This window comes from Petromyzon marinus, chromosome 19 (assembly GCF_048934315.1).
Source record: "Petromyzon marinus isolate PM22_M1 ecotype Great Lakes invasive population chromosome 19, UKy_Petmar_22M1.pri1.0, whole genome shotgun sequence".
Lineage (NCBI taxonomy): Eukaryota > Metazoa > Chordata > Hyperoartia > Petromyzontiformes > Petromyzontidae > Petromyzon > Petromyzon marinus.
Genome location: NC_133685.1, coordinates 15,425,922 through 15,439,667, shown reverse-complemented (window position 1 = coordinate 15,439,667; position 13,746 = coordinate 15,425,922). Strand labels below are relative to the sequence as shown.

The window sequence follows — 13,746 nt, the reverse complement described above, 5'->3', positions numbered from 1 at the left end:
GGCCAGGACTACAGGACGCCCACGGCATCGCGGCACAATCAGGCAAGTCGCGACGCCTCTCACGCTTGGCCCTCATTCACACCATACACACCGCAACGCACTATAAGGAAGGCTTGCGATTCAGCGTATGATGGGGGGTGTTCCGGCGATTCTTCACGGCCACTTGGACCTGGGCAGTGGTCTGAGTTGGCCCATAGGGTAGTCGCGGCGACGGTGGGTTCATCTGTGGTTGTCGGATCGATTGAGGGTGTGGAATTCCATGTATTGGTTGATACTGGTGCGTCGGCTACGATCATTTCGGATTTGATTTATAATATATTGCCCGTATGATGCCGCCCCTTGGAACGGGTTTCTATCCCGTGTTTCGCCACTAATGGAAGTTCACTGGGCATTATTGGGCAAATTCGTGCGCAAATTTCGATTGGTGACATTAAATTGGCAGGGTCTATTTTGGTCTCTTCTTTCCTCACCGTGCCGTGTTTGTTAGGCACTGACTTTCTCGCGAAAATGCCTATTAAGATCCTTGTAGATCAAGGCTGCATCGAACTCCCGTCGGGTCGACGGATGGCGTTCTTGCCCACACCGTCACATCCGCGCATGGCAAATGCCTCGGTGCAGGCGTTCGTCACGAGCACAGTCCGCATTCCGCCAGGGACACAAATGCTCGTGCCTTGCGACTAAAAAAACGCTAGCTCCGGATGCCTCGGTACATGGCATTTTTCTGGGACCTTCAAACACAGCTGCTAAGAGGTTATATTTGGTGGCTGCACAGACCCTCTTAGCAGCTGACAGGGAGCCATTCTTGCAGGTTTAAAATGTCGGATTGTCCACAACCGTCATTCCGCAAGGAACTGTGCTCGCTCACGGACCCCGGTGCCGCTGGGGACCGGAGTTGTGGGACAGGTGCGTGACACGCCACAGGTTCCACCTCCTTCCGAATCGGATGAGGAATGGTTGGACGCGCTCTGCGCAGACACAGGTGATCTGTCTCGTTCGCAGCGAATTAAATTGCGCACTCTTCTGCGAGAATTTTCTGATGTATTCAGTAAATCTAAATTTGATATTGGCTTCACCAAACTACTACGTCACCACATTGATACTTGTGACGCTGCCCCAATTAGACAAAACCCGTTTCGGCTTAGCCCAGCGGAGAAACAGCATGTTAAATCGGCCGTGGATGACATGCTGGAGGCCGATATCATTTCTCCCTCCACTAGTCCCTGGGGTGCTCTAATAGTGCTGGTCAAAAATCACGATGGCAGTCTTCGTTTTTGCATTGATTTTCGGCGCCTCAATAAAATCTCAGTAGCTGACGTCTACCCTCTCCCTCGAATGGACGAGTCATTGAATGCCCTGGCAGGGGCGCATTATTTCTCCACTTTGGACCTTCTGTCGGGGTTTTGGCAACTCCCCCTCGACGAAGTGTCAAAACCTAAGACTGCTTTTTCGGACACCACAGGGCCTTTTCGAGTTTAATAGATTGTCCATGGGTCTCCACTCGGCCCCAGCGACGTTTCAGAGGCTCATGGAGCTGGTCCTCGCTGGGCTCCAGTGGGACTCATGTCTCATTTATCTTGACGACGTCATCGTCTTTAGCCGCACGTTCGGTGAACACATCGAACGATTGCGTGCTGTCTTCTTGAAAATGCGGTCCGCTAACTTAAAATTCAAGCCGCAGAAGTGTCACCTTCTGCGTGAGTCTGTGCGCTATCTGGGCCACATAGCCAGCCGCTCGGGAATCTCTACCGACCCTGAAAAAAACAACCCCTACATCTGCGGGCGATGTTCTCAGTTTTATTGGTTTTGCGTGGTACTACCGCCGTTTTGTTGCTGGCTTCGCGACGATTGCCAAACTGCTTCATGCCCTTACGTCCAAAGGGGTGGTGTTTCATTGGGGGGACGCGGAACAGGCCGCATTCGACTCCTTGCGGAACGCACTCGTGATGGCACCGTCCCTTGCATACCCCGATTTTTCCGTACCATTCGTGTTGGACGCCGATGCTAGCAACACGGGGATGGGGGGGTGTTCTGTCTCAAAAGATCAATGGCATTGAAAGGGTCGTTGCCTATGGTAGCAGAGTCTTGTCCCCTGCTGAACAGAGGTACTGTGTTACATGACGCAAGCTGCTGGCCATTGTCTTTTTCATTCAGCAATACAGGCCGTACCTGTATGGTCAGCATTTCACCGTGCGTTCTGATCATTTGGCATTTAAGTACGCTCTGCGGGTTGACCAACCGTCTGGCCAGCTTTCTCGGTGGCTCAAAGTCCTTCAGGACTATGATTTCAATGTTACTTACCGTAAGGGTGCACAACACACAAATGCCGATGCGTTGTCTCGCCTCCCGCCGGCTAAAAAATGTGCGTGCTTTTTGGGCTCGGGCCGTTGTCAGCCGCCACTGCCTGCGCAGGTCGCGCCTCTCGAAACGGTGTCCGCCGTGCTTCCCGTCGCCTCAGCGCCGATGTCGGATCACGCGGATCCAACGGCCAGTGACGACTTGCTGGGGCTGACTTTGGCCGAATGGGGTCGGCACCAGAGCGACGACATGTCTTTGCTGCGGTTGTGTCGTCACGCGAATAAGGCGGCTCCGCGCCTGGGGAAATTTAATTCATTTGTCATTAAATGCGGTTTGCTGATGCATTGGGATGCTGACTCGTGTCAACATAAAATCAGCGCACGAGGGTTTATTACACCTGGGTGTTCATAAAACCACTGGGTTGTTGCGGTTGCAATTTTTCTGGCCAGGCATGCTGCGCGACGTAACTGACATTCTGCTGGGGTGCACCCACTGCGCGCAATATAAACCGCCGGCTAAACCGGCATGTCCACCCCTGCTATCCATTTCGGTGTCTCGTATAAACGAGTTGGTGGCTCTCGATATTTTGGGCCCTTTTCCTACTACGACACGTAGTAATAAGTACCTTCTGGTTGGGGTGGAGTATTTTACGCGGTGGCCTATGGCCTGGGCCCTCCCCAACCAGTCGGCAGCGGCCGTCGTGGACACCTTTGTTCAGGGCTACGTCCTGGACAAGGGCGCACCAGAACGGTTGCTGACCGATCAGGGAAGAAATTTTTCAGGAGTCCTGCTGAATGATGTGTGCCGCCTGTTGGGCACAAAGAAAGTGCGCACTTCGCCCTACCATCCCCAAACCGATGGCATGGTGGAGCGCTTGCATAGAACTCTCACCGCTATGTTATGCCATCAGGTCGATGAATCCCACCTCAATTGGGACTTACAGGTTCCGGGGGTCCTCGCCACGTACCGCATGGCACCTCACGCGGCGACGGGATTTTCCCCGTTCTTTTTAATGTACGGCAGGGATGCTTTTCCTCCCGCCGACGTTCAGCTGGAGATCGAACAGCCACCGCAGAAGTACAAGCTCGTTGACCACTTGCGATTCAACCTCCGTAAGTTGGCCGAGGCACGAGAGGCTGCCATTGAGAATTCACCTTCCCGCCAACAAGCGAATTTGAGACTGCATGACCCTCGGACGTCCACGCATCGGTGGGCACCGGGAGACAGGGCGTGGCTTCACTGCCCCCAGGTGCCGGTGTCCACGTCGGCAAAACTCCTCAGGCCATGGCGGGGTCCGGTAGAGGTGGTTGAGGTCCTGCGTCCCCAATGTATTAAAATTCGCTGGGGACGGCGTCGCTGGTTCGTTCACCCCTCTCGGTTGAAACCCTTCATCACGCCGCGCATCCCTCCTCAACACACACAACACGGGGGCCGAGTGTGCGACGCGTCCGACGAGCCAGATGTTGCCCCGTTGGTGCCTAACCCACAGTGCAGGCATGTCATACCTCCTGCAGATGACACGGGAGTGACGACTCCGTGCAGGCCACGTTCAGCCTCGATGGGCCATGGAGCATCAGGTGTCCCCGTGATGAAGCCTAAAGACCCACCGGATGCTCTTGTTCATCCTCCTCCTCCTCTTGTGCCGCCGACGAAGCCTACCATCCCCTACGATGGCCCCGCGAAACACACGCGCGCAAAATCTCGCCGTTTGTTATGACGTTCTCTTGCCTGCTCTATTGCCTTGTATATACGTTATGTTGTTAGGGGGTATTTATATGGGTTTTTTATTGTTCTTGTTGTTCGTGAGGCACACTCACAATTCTTCCATCGTTGATAATTTCAGAATTTCACATTGTTGCAGCCGGGACGGCTGGAGCTTCAAAAGGAGGGGGTGATGTAGAGGTGTTAACTGCGCACTGTTCGATAACCTCCATTGCCACCAGGTATAAAAGGGGCAGTGCAGCGTTACCTCTGGGTACATAACGGTTGGGGTCAGACGAGGTGAAGTGGATCGTAGCCACGGTTTGGTAAGAACCAATCAGCCAGTTCCACGTGGGAATGTGTGATTGGTTATACCTGGCCACGAACGAGTATAAAAAGGGTGACCCAACAGAGCTCGAGGAGTTCTCTCCCTACACGAAGACCGAAGCCCGGCCTGAAGACTAGCTAGGACCCTGGACCATCCTTCCAGCCCTTCTGAGGGCTAAGGCTTGGGTACCCAGTGGTCAGGACCCACCGGGCCAGCGGTGTGTCAGATAGCCTCCCCTAGGTCCCAGCCGGAGGACTCTAGAATAGCGGTAGACGTGTTAGTCCCGCCAAGATAAGAGGCTGTACCTCCTTAGGCTAGGACAGCGGTAGACGTGTAAGTCCCGCCAAGATACGAGGCTGTACCTCCTTAGGTATCAAGGAGACCTGTGTGTAGGTTACGCTGAGTCCGGAGGCTGTACCTCCTTAGGGTATCGGGTGAGGGGACCAGATACCCCTCTGTGTGTGTTGAGGACTGTATAAGGAAATAATTACAATAAAGAGAGTGTGTCTCCTAAGAAGTTTATTCGTCTTCATAAACACTACAATTCTTACTCCACGTTGTGTTGCACGAGGTATAGTTATTGTCTGTTCATGCACCTGCTCTGGTACGGGGATGACGGCAGCGCTCGCGAGCGTGGGCTCCCCTCCCATGTGGAAGAGCCGTGGGCAGTGTCCAGGCCCGTCGCAGAGTAGCAGGGAGCCAAAGTCTCCAGCCGAGAGGTCCCAAACCTCCTGGGCAGGGGGGCCCTGCTCACCCACAACCACGCACGGTCGTAGCTCAGGGACGTGTGTACCACCGGGACTCCCAGCAGAATCAGGAAGTGCGGCAAAAAATCAACATCAAAGGAAGGCTCCCTGCTGTAGCTAAGACTGCACACGCAAAGACACAGATGAACGTTGTGGACGCAAACATGTAAAATAGCGTTCTCGCTAAAACAGGAATACGGAGCAAACTCAGGCACTTTCCCATTGAATAATCGTGCAGCAGATGCCACCCTTAACGTGTCCTCATGTGGAAGCCCAGTGTGCTATGACTCCACTCCAAGATATCTAGGGGATGTCATAGACAGAAGCGAGATGGTCAAGCACCACATTAAAGAGATGTGAAAAGGATCAAATCAAGAATCGCCTCACTTACAGGAAAAAACCCTGCAGAAATGATCTGGGGCATATCAGCTGATGTGCTACTAACTGCCAGCCTCTCATTAATTTACTCAATGGCAGAGGACTGCACTCCAACCTGATCTGGGGAGTTGGTAAAACCAAACTACGAACGTGCAAAATTAAATAATGCAATACACATCATAAACCGAAACACTGAAAAGGACACCAATCCCCTGGCTCCCTGTTCTCGTGAACATTCTACAACCAAATATCTGCTGGAGCATGAAAAATGAAAAGGAGTTCCCATGTTTTCTTGCCAACCACATCTACCACCAACCCATCAACCAAGACCTCAAAAATGTTCCTCTGCCGCCAACTCAAGTCCCGATCACCCTTCTCTGGGATCACGCTGCTACTCTCACCATCCTAGAATCTCACCAAAATGTGGAAGAACACTGCTCGTAAACAGAGTGGAACAACATACACAAAGAGAATAAACACCTAATCCGAGACCCAAACATCGCACCTCGTGGCTTTGACATTCCTTGAAGACAATGGTGCTATCCATAAACTGCATTAGTACATGAACATCAACAGACCGATGCAAACATTTTCTTCATAAAGGGAAAATTTAAGACAAGCCACAGTGCGACTATGGACCGTATAGTAAACCAATGTAGTAGTCTGCGCTCCTTCAATGGAGGAATAGCAAAAATAAACAAACTCTCTCCTGAAGCCCTCTCGTGGCTAGCAGACCTCCTTATTTAGCTCCTTTAATAATTCCACAAGCAAAACTAGAAAAGAATGACTATAATAATAAAAATCCTGGGCTCTGCTCAAATACCCGAGTTCTGTAAACCTGGCACAGGTCTTTAATCCACAAGTCAATGCAAGTTTCATCACGGCGAAGCTCACGGCAAACTCTAAGGTTCCTGCTTGAAATGGCATCACAAGTGGGAAGTAAAGGAAGCACCAACACCGCCAGCCAATGGCTGTGCTCTCTTCATAATCCCTGCTGTTCTCAGACGAAAAGCTCCAGGCCACCGCCAGGGCAACAAAAAAAGGGAAGGCCACAGGGGAAGGATGGCAAGGATGGCAAGGATGAATTTAATCACACAACCTGGGCCCAAAAGCATGTGGATGCCTGGCTGGTTATGGCAACCTTGTTAGCAATGTACACAAAGCCGGTCAAATCCCCCAAATCTGGAGAGGGCCAATGGCCTTTGTTCTTCTTAAACCGGGAAAACCTGGAGAGGATCCAGCGAATCATCAGACGACGTTGCTCCTGTGCACGACCTTTAAAGTCCTTGAGGGCCTGATCCTGGGAGGAAATCGGCCATCCTCCCCTAAGTAATAACCTAGGTTGAGGCCATAAAAAAACTGGCACTTACAATGGACATCAAAGGCAGATTTGGAAGAAAAAGTAAGACCAGTACCGCATTCGTCGATTTGTGTTGGGCCTTTGATTCAGTTTGAAAGTGCATGGTCTCATGCTTAAGCTGGCTTGTGCCTGAACGCTACAGCCAATCTGGAATATGCTCAGCAAACTGAAGCGCATCCAGCTGGGAGAGGAAATGATCTCATCTTGCACCCTGAATAGCGGGCGTCCCCAGGGATCTTGAAACACAAATTTCTTTAAAACTGCTTTATTGTGTTTAGTTTGTTGTCCTTCCCCCGCAACTCCAATTAGCACAGTTGACTACGTACGGCACAAAATAAGTAAAAAAATGCATACATACATTAGCATGGTTGGCGATGTACCGTGCGAAAGAAGTTCAACATAAATACATCTGTGCTCACTGATGCTCTTCAACCTGTACACGGGAGATACGCCACGGGCATCGTCCCGCAAGGTAAAGTAAGTGGACGACGTGGCTCCGTCTGCACAAGCTTACAGTGGGCTGGAGGCCACACTCAACTGTGACCTTAACACCATGGAGGAGTACTTCCGAATTGACCCCAAGTAAATCGATTGTCTTGGTGTTTCATGTCAACAACAATGCAGACACCACACTTGGCGAATGTCGTGCGGCAGAAAAGGTGCGACGTAACCCGATGCTGACCGACCTTGGTGTGACAACTGACTGCACACAGATTTTTAATGAACACCTAAAAAAAAGGGCTGCCAGCAAAACTAAGACGAGGTTGAACTGATCTTTGTTTTTTCGGTAAAGTCACATAGAAATAAGAAAAAATAAAATTACATAATATACGACGTTTCGATTGCAACACAAGCAATCATCATCAGGTAGAGGAAACACATAACCACAGATATATATACAGACCTTAAGTAGAGGGAATTAACACAGATATACCAGGGGATACAGAGAGATGGAGCATCACACTAAATCAAACAGGGTTTAGCAAAATTTGGAAACTATGTAAAGCAACACAGACGGTCAGTTAAAACACAATTAACACATGGTCTGGTTGAATACACGATTTCAAAGATTGTTAAATTGTAAGTTGCTTTACATAGTTTCCAAATTTTGCTCAACCCTGTTTGATTTAGTGTGATGCTCCATCTCTCTGTATCCCCTGGTATATCTCTGTTAATTCCCTCTACTTAAGGTCTGTATATATATCTGTGGTTATGTGTTTCCTCTACCTGATGATGATTGCTTGTGTTGCAATCGAAACGTCGTATATTATGTAATTTTATTTTTTCTTATTTCTACGTGACTTTACCGAAAAAAACCAAAGATTAATTCCTGCAGTCACGAAAGCACCAAATCGAGTTTGAGGTTGAACTGCATTAAAAAAAATTCCGATACGAGCTGGGGGCAGATGCCTTGGTGCTTTGAACATCGACCACTGCCTGGGTGTACTTGGGAGTACTCATCAATACCCAATTGAACATCGTGATGCAAACTACCATGTATGTTTAAATCTATGCCATTGCCTTGGCTTGTTATGCTATACAATATCACACCACCAGATATTCACTGCGATGGCTGCAACGTTCCGTGAACTGAAAATGAGCCAAACCTGTCAATCAACGACGATCTAAACAACATCCCGCACCCAAGGCTGAGATACAGAACTCCGTTATTTTGGAAGCACGCAGCACAAATTCGGCGTGACATGAACTTCAGCAGAAAAAGTTGCGAACCAACTCGTGGGCTTCAAAAAACGTGCCCAACATGCACTTGCTCACCAAGCCATACCAACCAGACAGCACAGTTACAATCTTCCACAGAAATAATGGGATCTGCACAAACTGAAATAGATACGGTGGACAGCTAATGCGCAAGTGTAACATAAAAAGACTCTCCTGTGTGCAACTGCAGCAACAAACACCAAACCATCCACCACACAACTTCGCACCGACCCAAACTTAATCTTGAAGGTGGTGTGTGTATCTGCAATTGAATGACAAAATCACTCAGATAACTTAATAGTTGCTTTTCATTGGTCGTATGTAATTATCGAAATAGAAACGGCAATTACTTATTTTGGACGTAGTGCCCTCCTTTATGCCGAGGCATCTCAGGAGCGCTTTACATCTCATTTCAACATATCTAGGGAACCCCCAGTGGCAGTTGTCCCCATGGACAAAATGCAACTCAGCAACTGGCCAGCAAGTCGACACGAGTCTCGTCAGCAGAGGACGACTGCTGCTGTGCATGCGATCCCAACCGAGTAATCCTGCGTCGTAATTTTGTTTTTATTCGGCAAACGCGGACCGTGACACTGGCACACAATGGCCTGCTCGTTTTAGAATGATGGCAGGGGATATTTAACGTCCACTCTGGCAAGGCAGCAGACGGCACGTGTTCGTTTACGGTTACCGTACCCCAGTGTTAGTGTGTGCATGTGTGTTGAACTTCTTTCGCACCATATGCTGCCAACCATGCTCATCGGAAGTGAGGGAGAAAGACAACAAACTAACCACAAAGAGCCGTTCTAAAGAAATGAGTTTTCAATCTAAATGATTTAGAAGTGCATAGCTCCAGTGGCTTCCCAATATCGGAAGAGGGTTCCAGACGGCCGCAGAAGCGTGTCCGAAAGCGCGCGATGCGGTGACCGACTTTGTTCGATGGCTAGCCAAAAACCGCTGCTGCGAGGATGACCGGAATCCACGCGATGATGATTTATGCTCCTTGACAAGATCAGCGAGGCATTGTGGTTTCATTAGTGGTGAGCGCTCTGTGCGACCGTGCTAGCGCTGGTCCACGGCATCGCCGCATCCGGCACAATGCTCAGACAAAGAGAATAGCAGCCGTGGGCATCAGGGCTGGCGGCGAGTTACCATGAGCAAGCGAGGCAACGACGGAGAGGAGCTCGCTTGGCCACGATGGCCCCGAGAGTTGCAGCCCCACAACCAAACCTGTATTCCCACAGACACACATTTTAACAAGCTCAATCATTTTCCGTTTCATATTTTAAAAGCAAAAAGCAACGTTACTCACTCGCCCCACGTGGACTCAAGAGGAATGTATTTAACACACAAAAGGTGTGCACTGTATACAAGCCTTATGCAGACCATAAGCTCAAAAGAACTGCACGTGTAGATATTTTTCTGTTATGGTGGGTTTTCTCGTCATTTATAGATTTGAATTTCGGACCAAATGGGTTGCCACCTATCCTGTTTTCACCGGTATTTACAACCAGCATCATCAGGCAGCAGCAAGAGTTGCGGAGAAATTATCTTGTATATTTACGTAATCTAACTCAAATAACCTATATTACGGATAATATTGGTCGCGAAAGCCTACTAATGCGTTAAACCAGTTAGGAAAGATGTTGAGCCATGAGGGAGCGTGCTAGAGACCTGTCCCGTGCTGGTAAGAGCCATGGAGTGATAACCTCCAGCCACCACCTTCACCATCTCCTGTCCGCTCAGCGTCTTCACACACTCGGCCTCTGCCCTGCTCTCCAAAAAAAAAAAAACGAAAGCATCTGTCGCCACAGGCAGTCCACGTGATAATAATAAGAGTTTAGCCAGCGATGACTTAAGATGTACTTCATAATGCTGCAAAGATTTACAACTTTCCGATACAATCGTGGTATCATCATAAATCACGCCAACGCTGGGCCACACCGCCACCCAGCTGTAGCGTAGCCGCTTGAGATCAACGTTAGGCAGTGGTACGGCATGGCGGTAACACATACACTGCTTGTTGCAGAGGCTTGCAGTCGTAATCTGGCAGGCCGCGTTGGTTAACGCCGCAGGCTTTTTAACTGTAAAATACATTCTAACACGCCTCTATTTAGGAATGTGAATTTCTGCCGCTGGCTGAAGTGTTATAAACATAAGGTGAGCACTGCTTCAATTCTCAACCGAGCAGGAAATCACCTTGAGCACTGCGGACTTTCTACGGAGAGCCTGACCGGTAATTTTCACCTGGGGTTGAAGTCTCCGTGACCCAACTGGCCCTCGAGCCCACGGCCCCAGCTCCACAGCTCAGTCTGCAGGCACGGCAGACTTGAGGCCCACTCGGCCTCGGGGGAGCTGGGCAGCGTTGCGGGGCCTGGCCGGGCGCCCTCTCTGATGCCATCGGCCTTTCTTGCAAAGCGCGACACTGACACAGGACGCATTCCGTGTTAAACTATTTTTTTTATTTTACCAGTTAAGGGCCCACTTAGCTATGTAGTACCTCTTTTTCAAAAGCGACCTGGCTATCACAAATGATAGCTCAACGAAGTGGCTTATCATCGTGTGGAAATTTATTGCAGCCAAAATTCTGTCAACACATGATGTTGATTCTAAATGTGGAGGGAAAAAACGGAGGACCCAGAGAAAAATCCATGCGACCACAGAGCGAGAGACATGCAGACTCCAAATATACATGTGTCAGAGTCGAGATTAAACCCAAAACGTCCTGTAAAGATGCCAATTCAGGATGAAGATGTGATCTTGGTTAAAGCTGTTGATGTTACCACACCTCCCCACTGCCAGATCTCTACTCCACAGGAAGCACACAGTAGACGCACAGCCCCCAAGATCTGCCCTGAGAGTCTCCCACACCTGCCCTTCGGTCTTCTCTTCGCCTTGGTGCCAGACTCGGGAGAGATCCTTCCAATGCCCGTCTCGGCAATCGTCCCTCAAGATGCCATGATCCGCTTAAGATAGCAATACACGCAAAATAGTAATATATGAAAGTTATAATTGCTAATAATTAATCTTAACTTTGAGAACTAGTCGGGATTCTGAACATGGGGACCGCATTTTTCTACTTGTTTACCCAGGGGAGTCTTACTGAGCCCCAATATTTTTCCTAGAGGCTCTCGCCAAGTTTTCACAGAAGGGGGTGATGTTGCTGCTGTATGCAATCGGAATTTAGAAGTTTGCAGGTATTTACATTTGTTTCGGGTTCGCAGTGACGAGATGTTAACTATCTCGCTTGGTATACATGAGGTCGTGGGTTCAATCCTGACACCTGTATATTTGTAGTTTGCATGTTCTCCCCGTGGTTGTGCGGATATGTCTCCGGGTCCTCCGATTTTCCCTCCACATTTAGAAACATGTGTATAGAGTATTTGGCTGCTATAAATTTCCACGTGATAAGCCACTTCGTTGAGGCCAGGTCGCTTCTGAAAATTAGCAATATAGCGGAGCGGGCCTTACCTGGTAAAATAAAATGTTTTGTATAGTTTAGTTTATTGCAATGGCAGGAAACTGGTGAACCCAGAGGAACACACAAACTCCACACTCACTCACGCACTCTCACCAAACTTCACACAGAGAGGTGCCCGAGTCGGGTATCAAACCCGGGCCCTTTGTTGCTGGTGGTTGACTAGGTTCCCATCTTAAAGGCCAAGATGGTGTGGGGGGTCCGGGAGAGACCGAAAAAAAGGGGAATAGTCCCTCAGTGGTTAAGCGGGAGCGAAACTCGGAATGGTATGGATAGCAGAAACACCCATCAGCCACATAGACGTGAATTGCTTTCAGGGCTCTCCTTTGTCCAAACCCCCACCTCCCTCCCCCTTTCACACACCCTCTTCCCTCTTCACTATCCCCCCCCCCTCCCGTCATCTGTGGATGAAACAAATCAGTTGAGACGCCAATGTGGCAGCAAGAGAAGTTTATGCGAACGCAGTCAAAAGAGGTCACACGTATGGCGCAGCGTTCCTTCACTATACGCGATGAAAGAATATCCCCCCCCCCTCCCCAGGTTTCCCTCGTCAGGTTATACTCCCCCTCTCCCCAGTTATCCCCTCCCCTTTTAAAACAAATAAAAAATATATATATTTTATGTAAGTCCAAGGGGGCGTACCGTGGGCCAGGCCCTGAACCAGGCCGGGCAGGGAGAGGCGGCGCGAGCACTCCTCACGAACAGCGCGCACGTCCACCAGGCTCAGGCACTTGCGCCCGCCGCCCTCGCCCTCCTCCGCCTCCACACTCCTCCTCACCCGAGACCCCTCCCCACGGCCCAAGCTGCACGTCTCCACCTCAACCGGCCGGCTCTGGCACAATGAGCAGGTGACATGCCGGCAATTAACTCTCGTACAATTACTCACGTCTCAAGTGGAGCAGTAATTTGCTTTTGAGACGAGCGCGCAACGTCTCGGGAGCGATTCACAAAGCGATTAAGCACCTCGCGTCGCATCTTGGGGCGGTCACGGGGCGGCCCAGCGGTAGCACCTTCGGCGCTCCTTGCTCGGGTTCATGGTTCATGAGGACGCTGTTACATTTCTTCACTAAATAAAGCCTGAACCGTGCTGCATCCTAAACCAGAACCGTGCTGCACCGTACGTGCTTAGGGGCCCGCCAATCGTCCCAGCGGTAGCGTGTTCGCCCGCTTGCCGTAGAGCAGTGTTTTTTTAACCTTTATTGCAGCCTTGCACCCCTTTTGTTCTCAATAATTAAAACATGTATAATGTTAATAGGTTTGATGATACAAAGTAGTTGAACATACGTGCCCGTGCTTAATTTGTGTTTCTATGATTTACCTTCTAAAAAAATCTGACCATGTCCCGCAGCCCCAGAAAGGGCATCTCACACCCCCACAGGGTGTGCGCACCCCATGTTAAGAACCACCGCTGTAGAGGTTCGCAATTCAAGCCCAGAGCCCACCCGGGTTAATGCTGCGGCTTCTGGTGACCGTGAACACATGGAGCGCACCGTCTCCTTCTCAATGGCGCTGTGTGCTAAATGAGGCGGCCATTGTGCACGCCGCTATCATGGGCCGCATTTGCCAAAGTAAAAAAATTACACGACGCGTCACTCAATTGGGATCAGCAAAAATCATCGCCCACTACTGGCAGACTAATGTTCACTCGCAGGCTGGGTGCAGAGTCATCTTGTGCACACAAAGACAGATGCCACTGGGGGTGCCCCTTCAAATGTTTGAGATGAGATGTTCTGAGACACCC

General features: G+C 49.9%; 1 protein-coding gene across 1 annotated transcript in view; it reads right to left on the bottom strand.

Moving 5' to 3' along the window:
• LOC116943801 (alsin-like) overlaps nucleotides 1-13,746 on the bottom strand; it is a 121,149-nt gene that overhangs the window by 78,456 nt on the left and 28,947 nt on the right. Inside the window, exons 4-8 of the mRNA XM_076068190.1 lie at nucleotides 12,648-12,837; nucleotides 10,775-10,952; nucleotides 10,202-10,298; nucleotides 9,680-9,757; nucleotides 4,921-5,070 (exon numbers count right to left, since the gene is read on the bottom strand). Of these exons, the coding sequence (XP_075924305.1) occupies nucleotides 4,921-5,070; nucleotides 9,680-9,757; nucleotides 10,202-10,298; nucleotides 10,775-10,952; nucleotides 12,648-12,837 (693 nt within the window). The remainder of the gene's footprint in view (nucleotides 1-4,920; nucleotides 5,071-9,679; nucleotides 9,758-10,201; nucleotides 10,299-10,774; nucleotides 10,953-12,647; nucleotides 12,838-13,746) is intronic.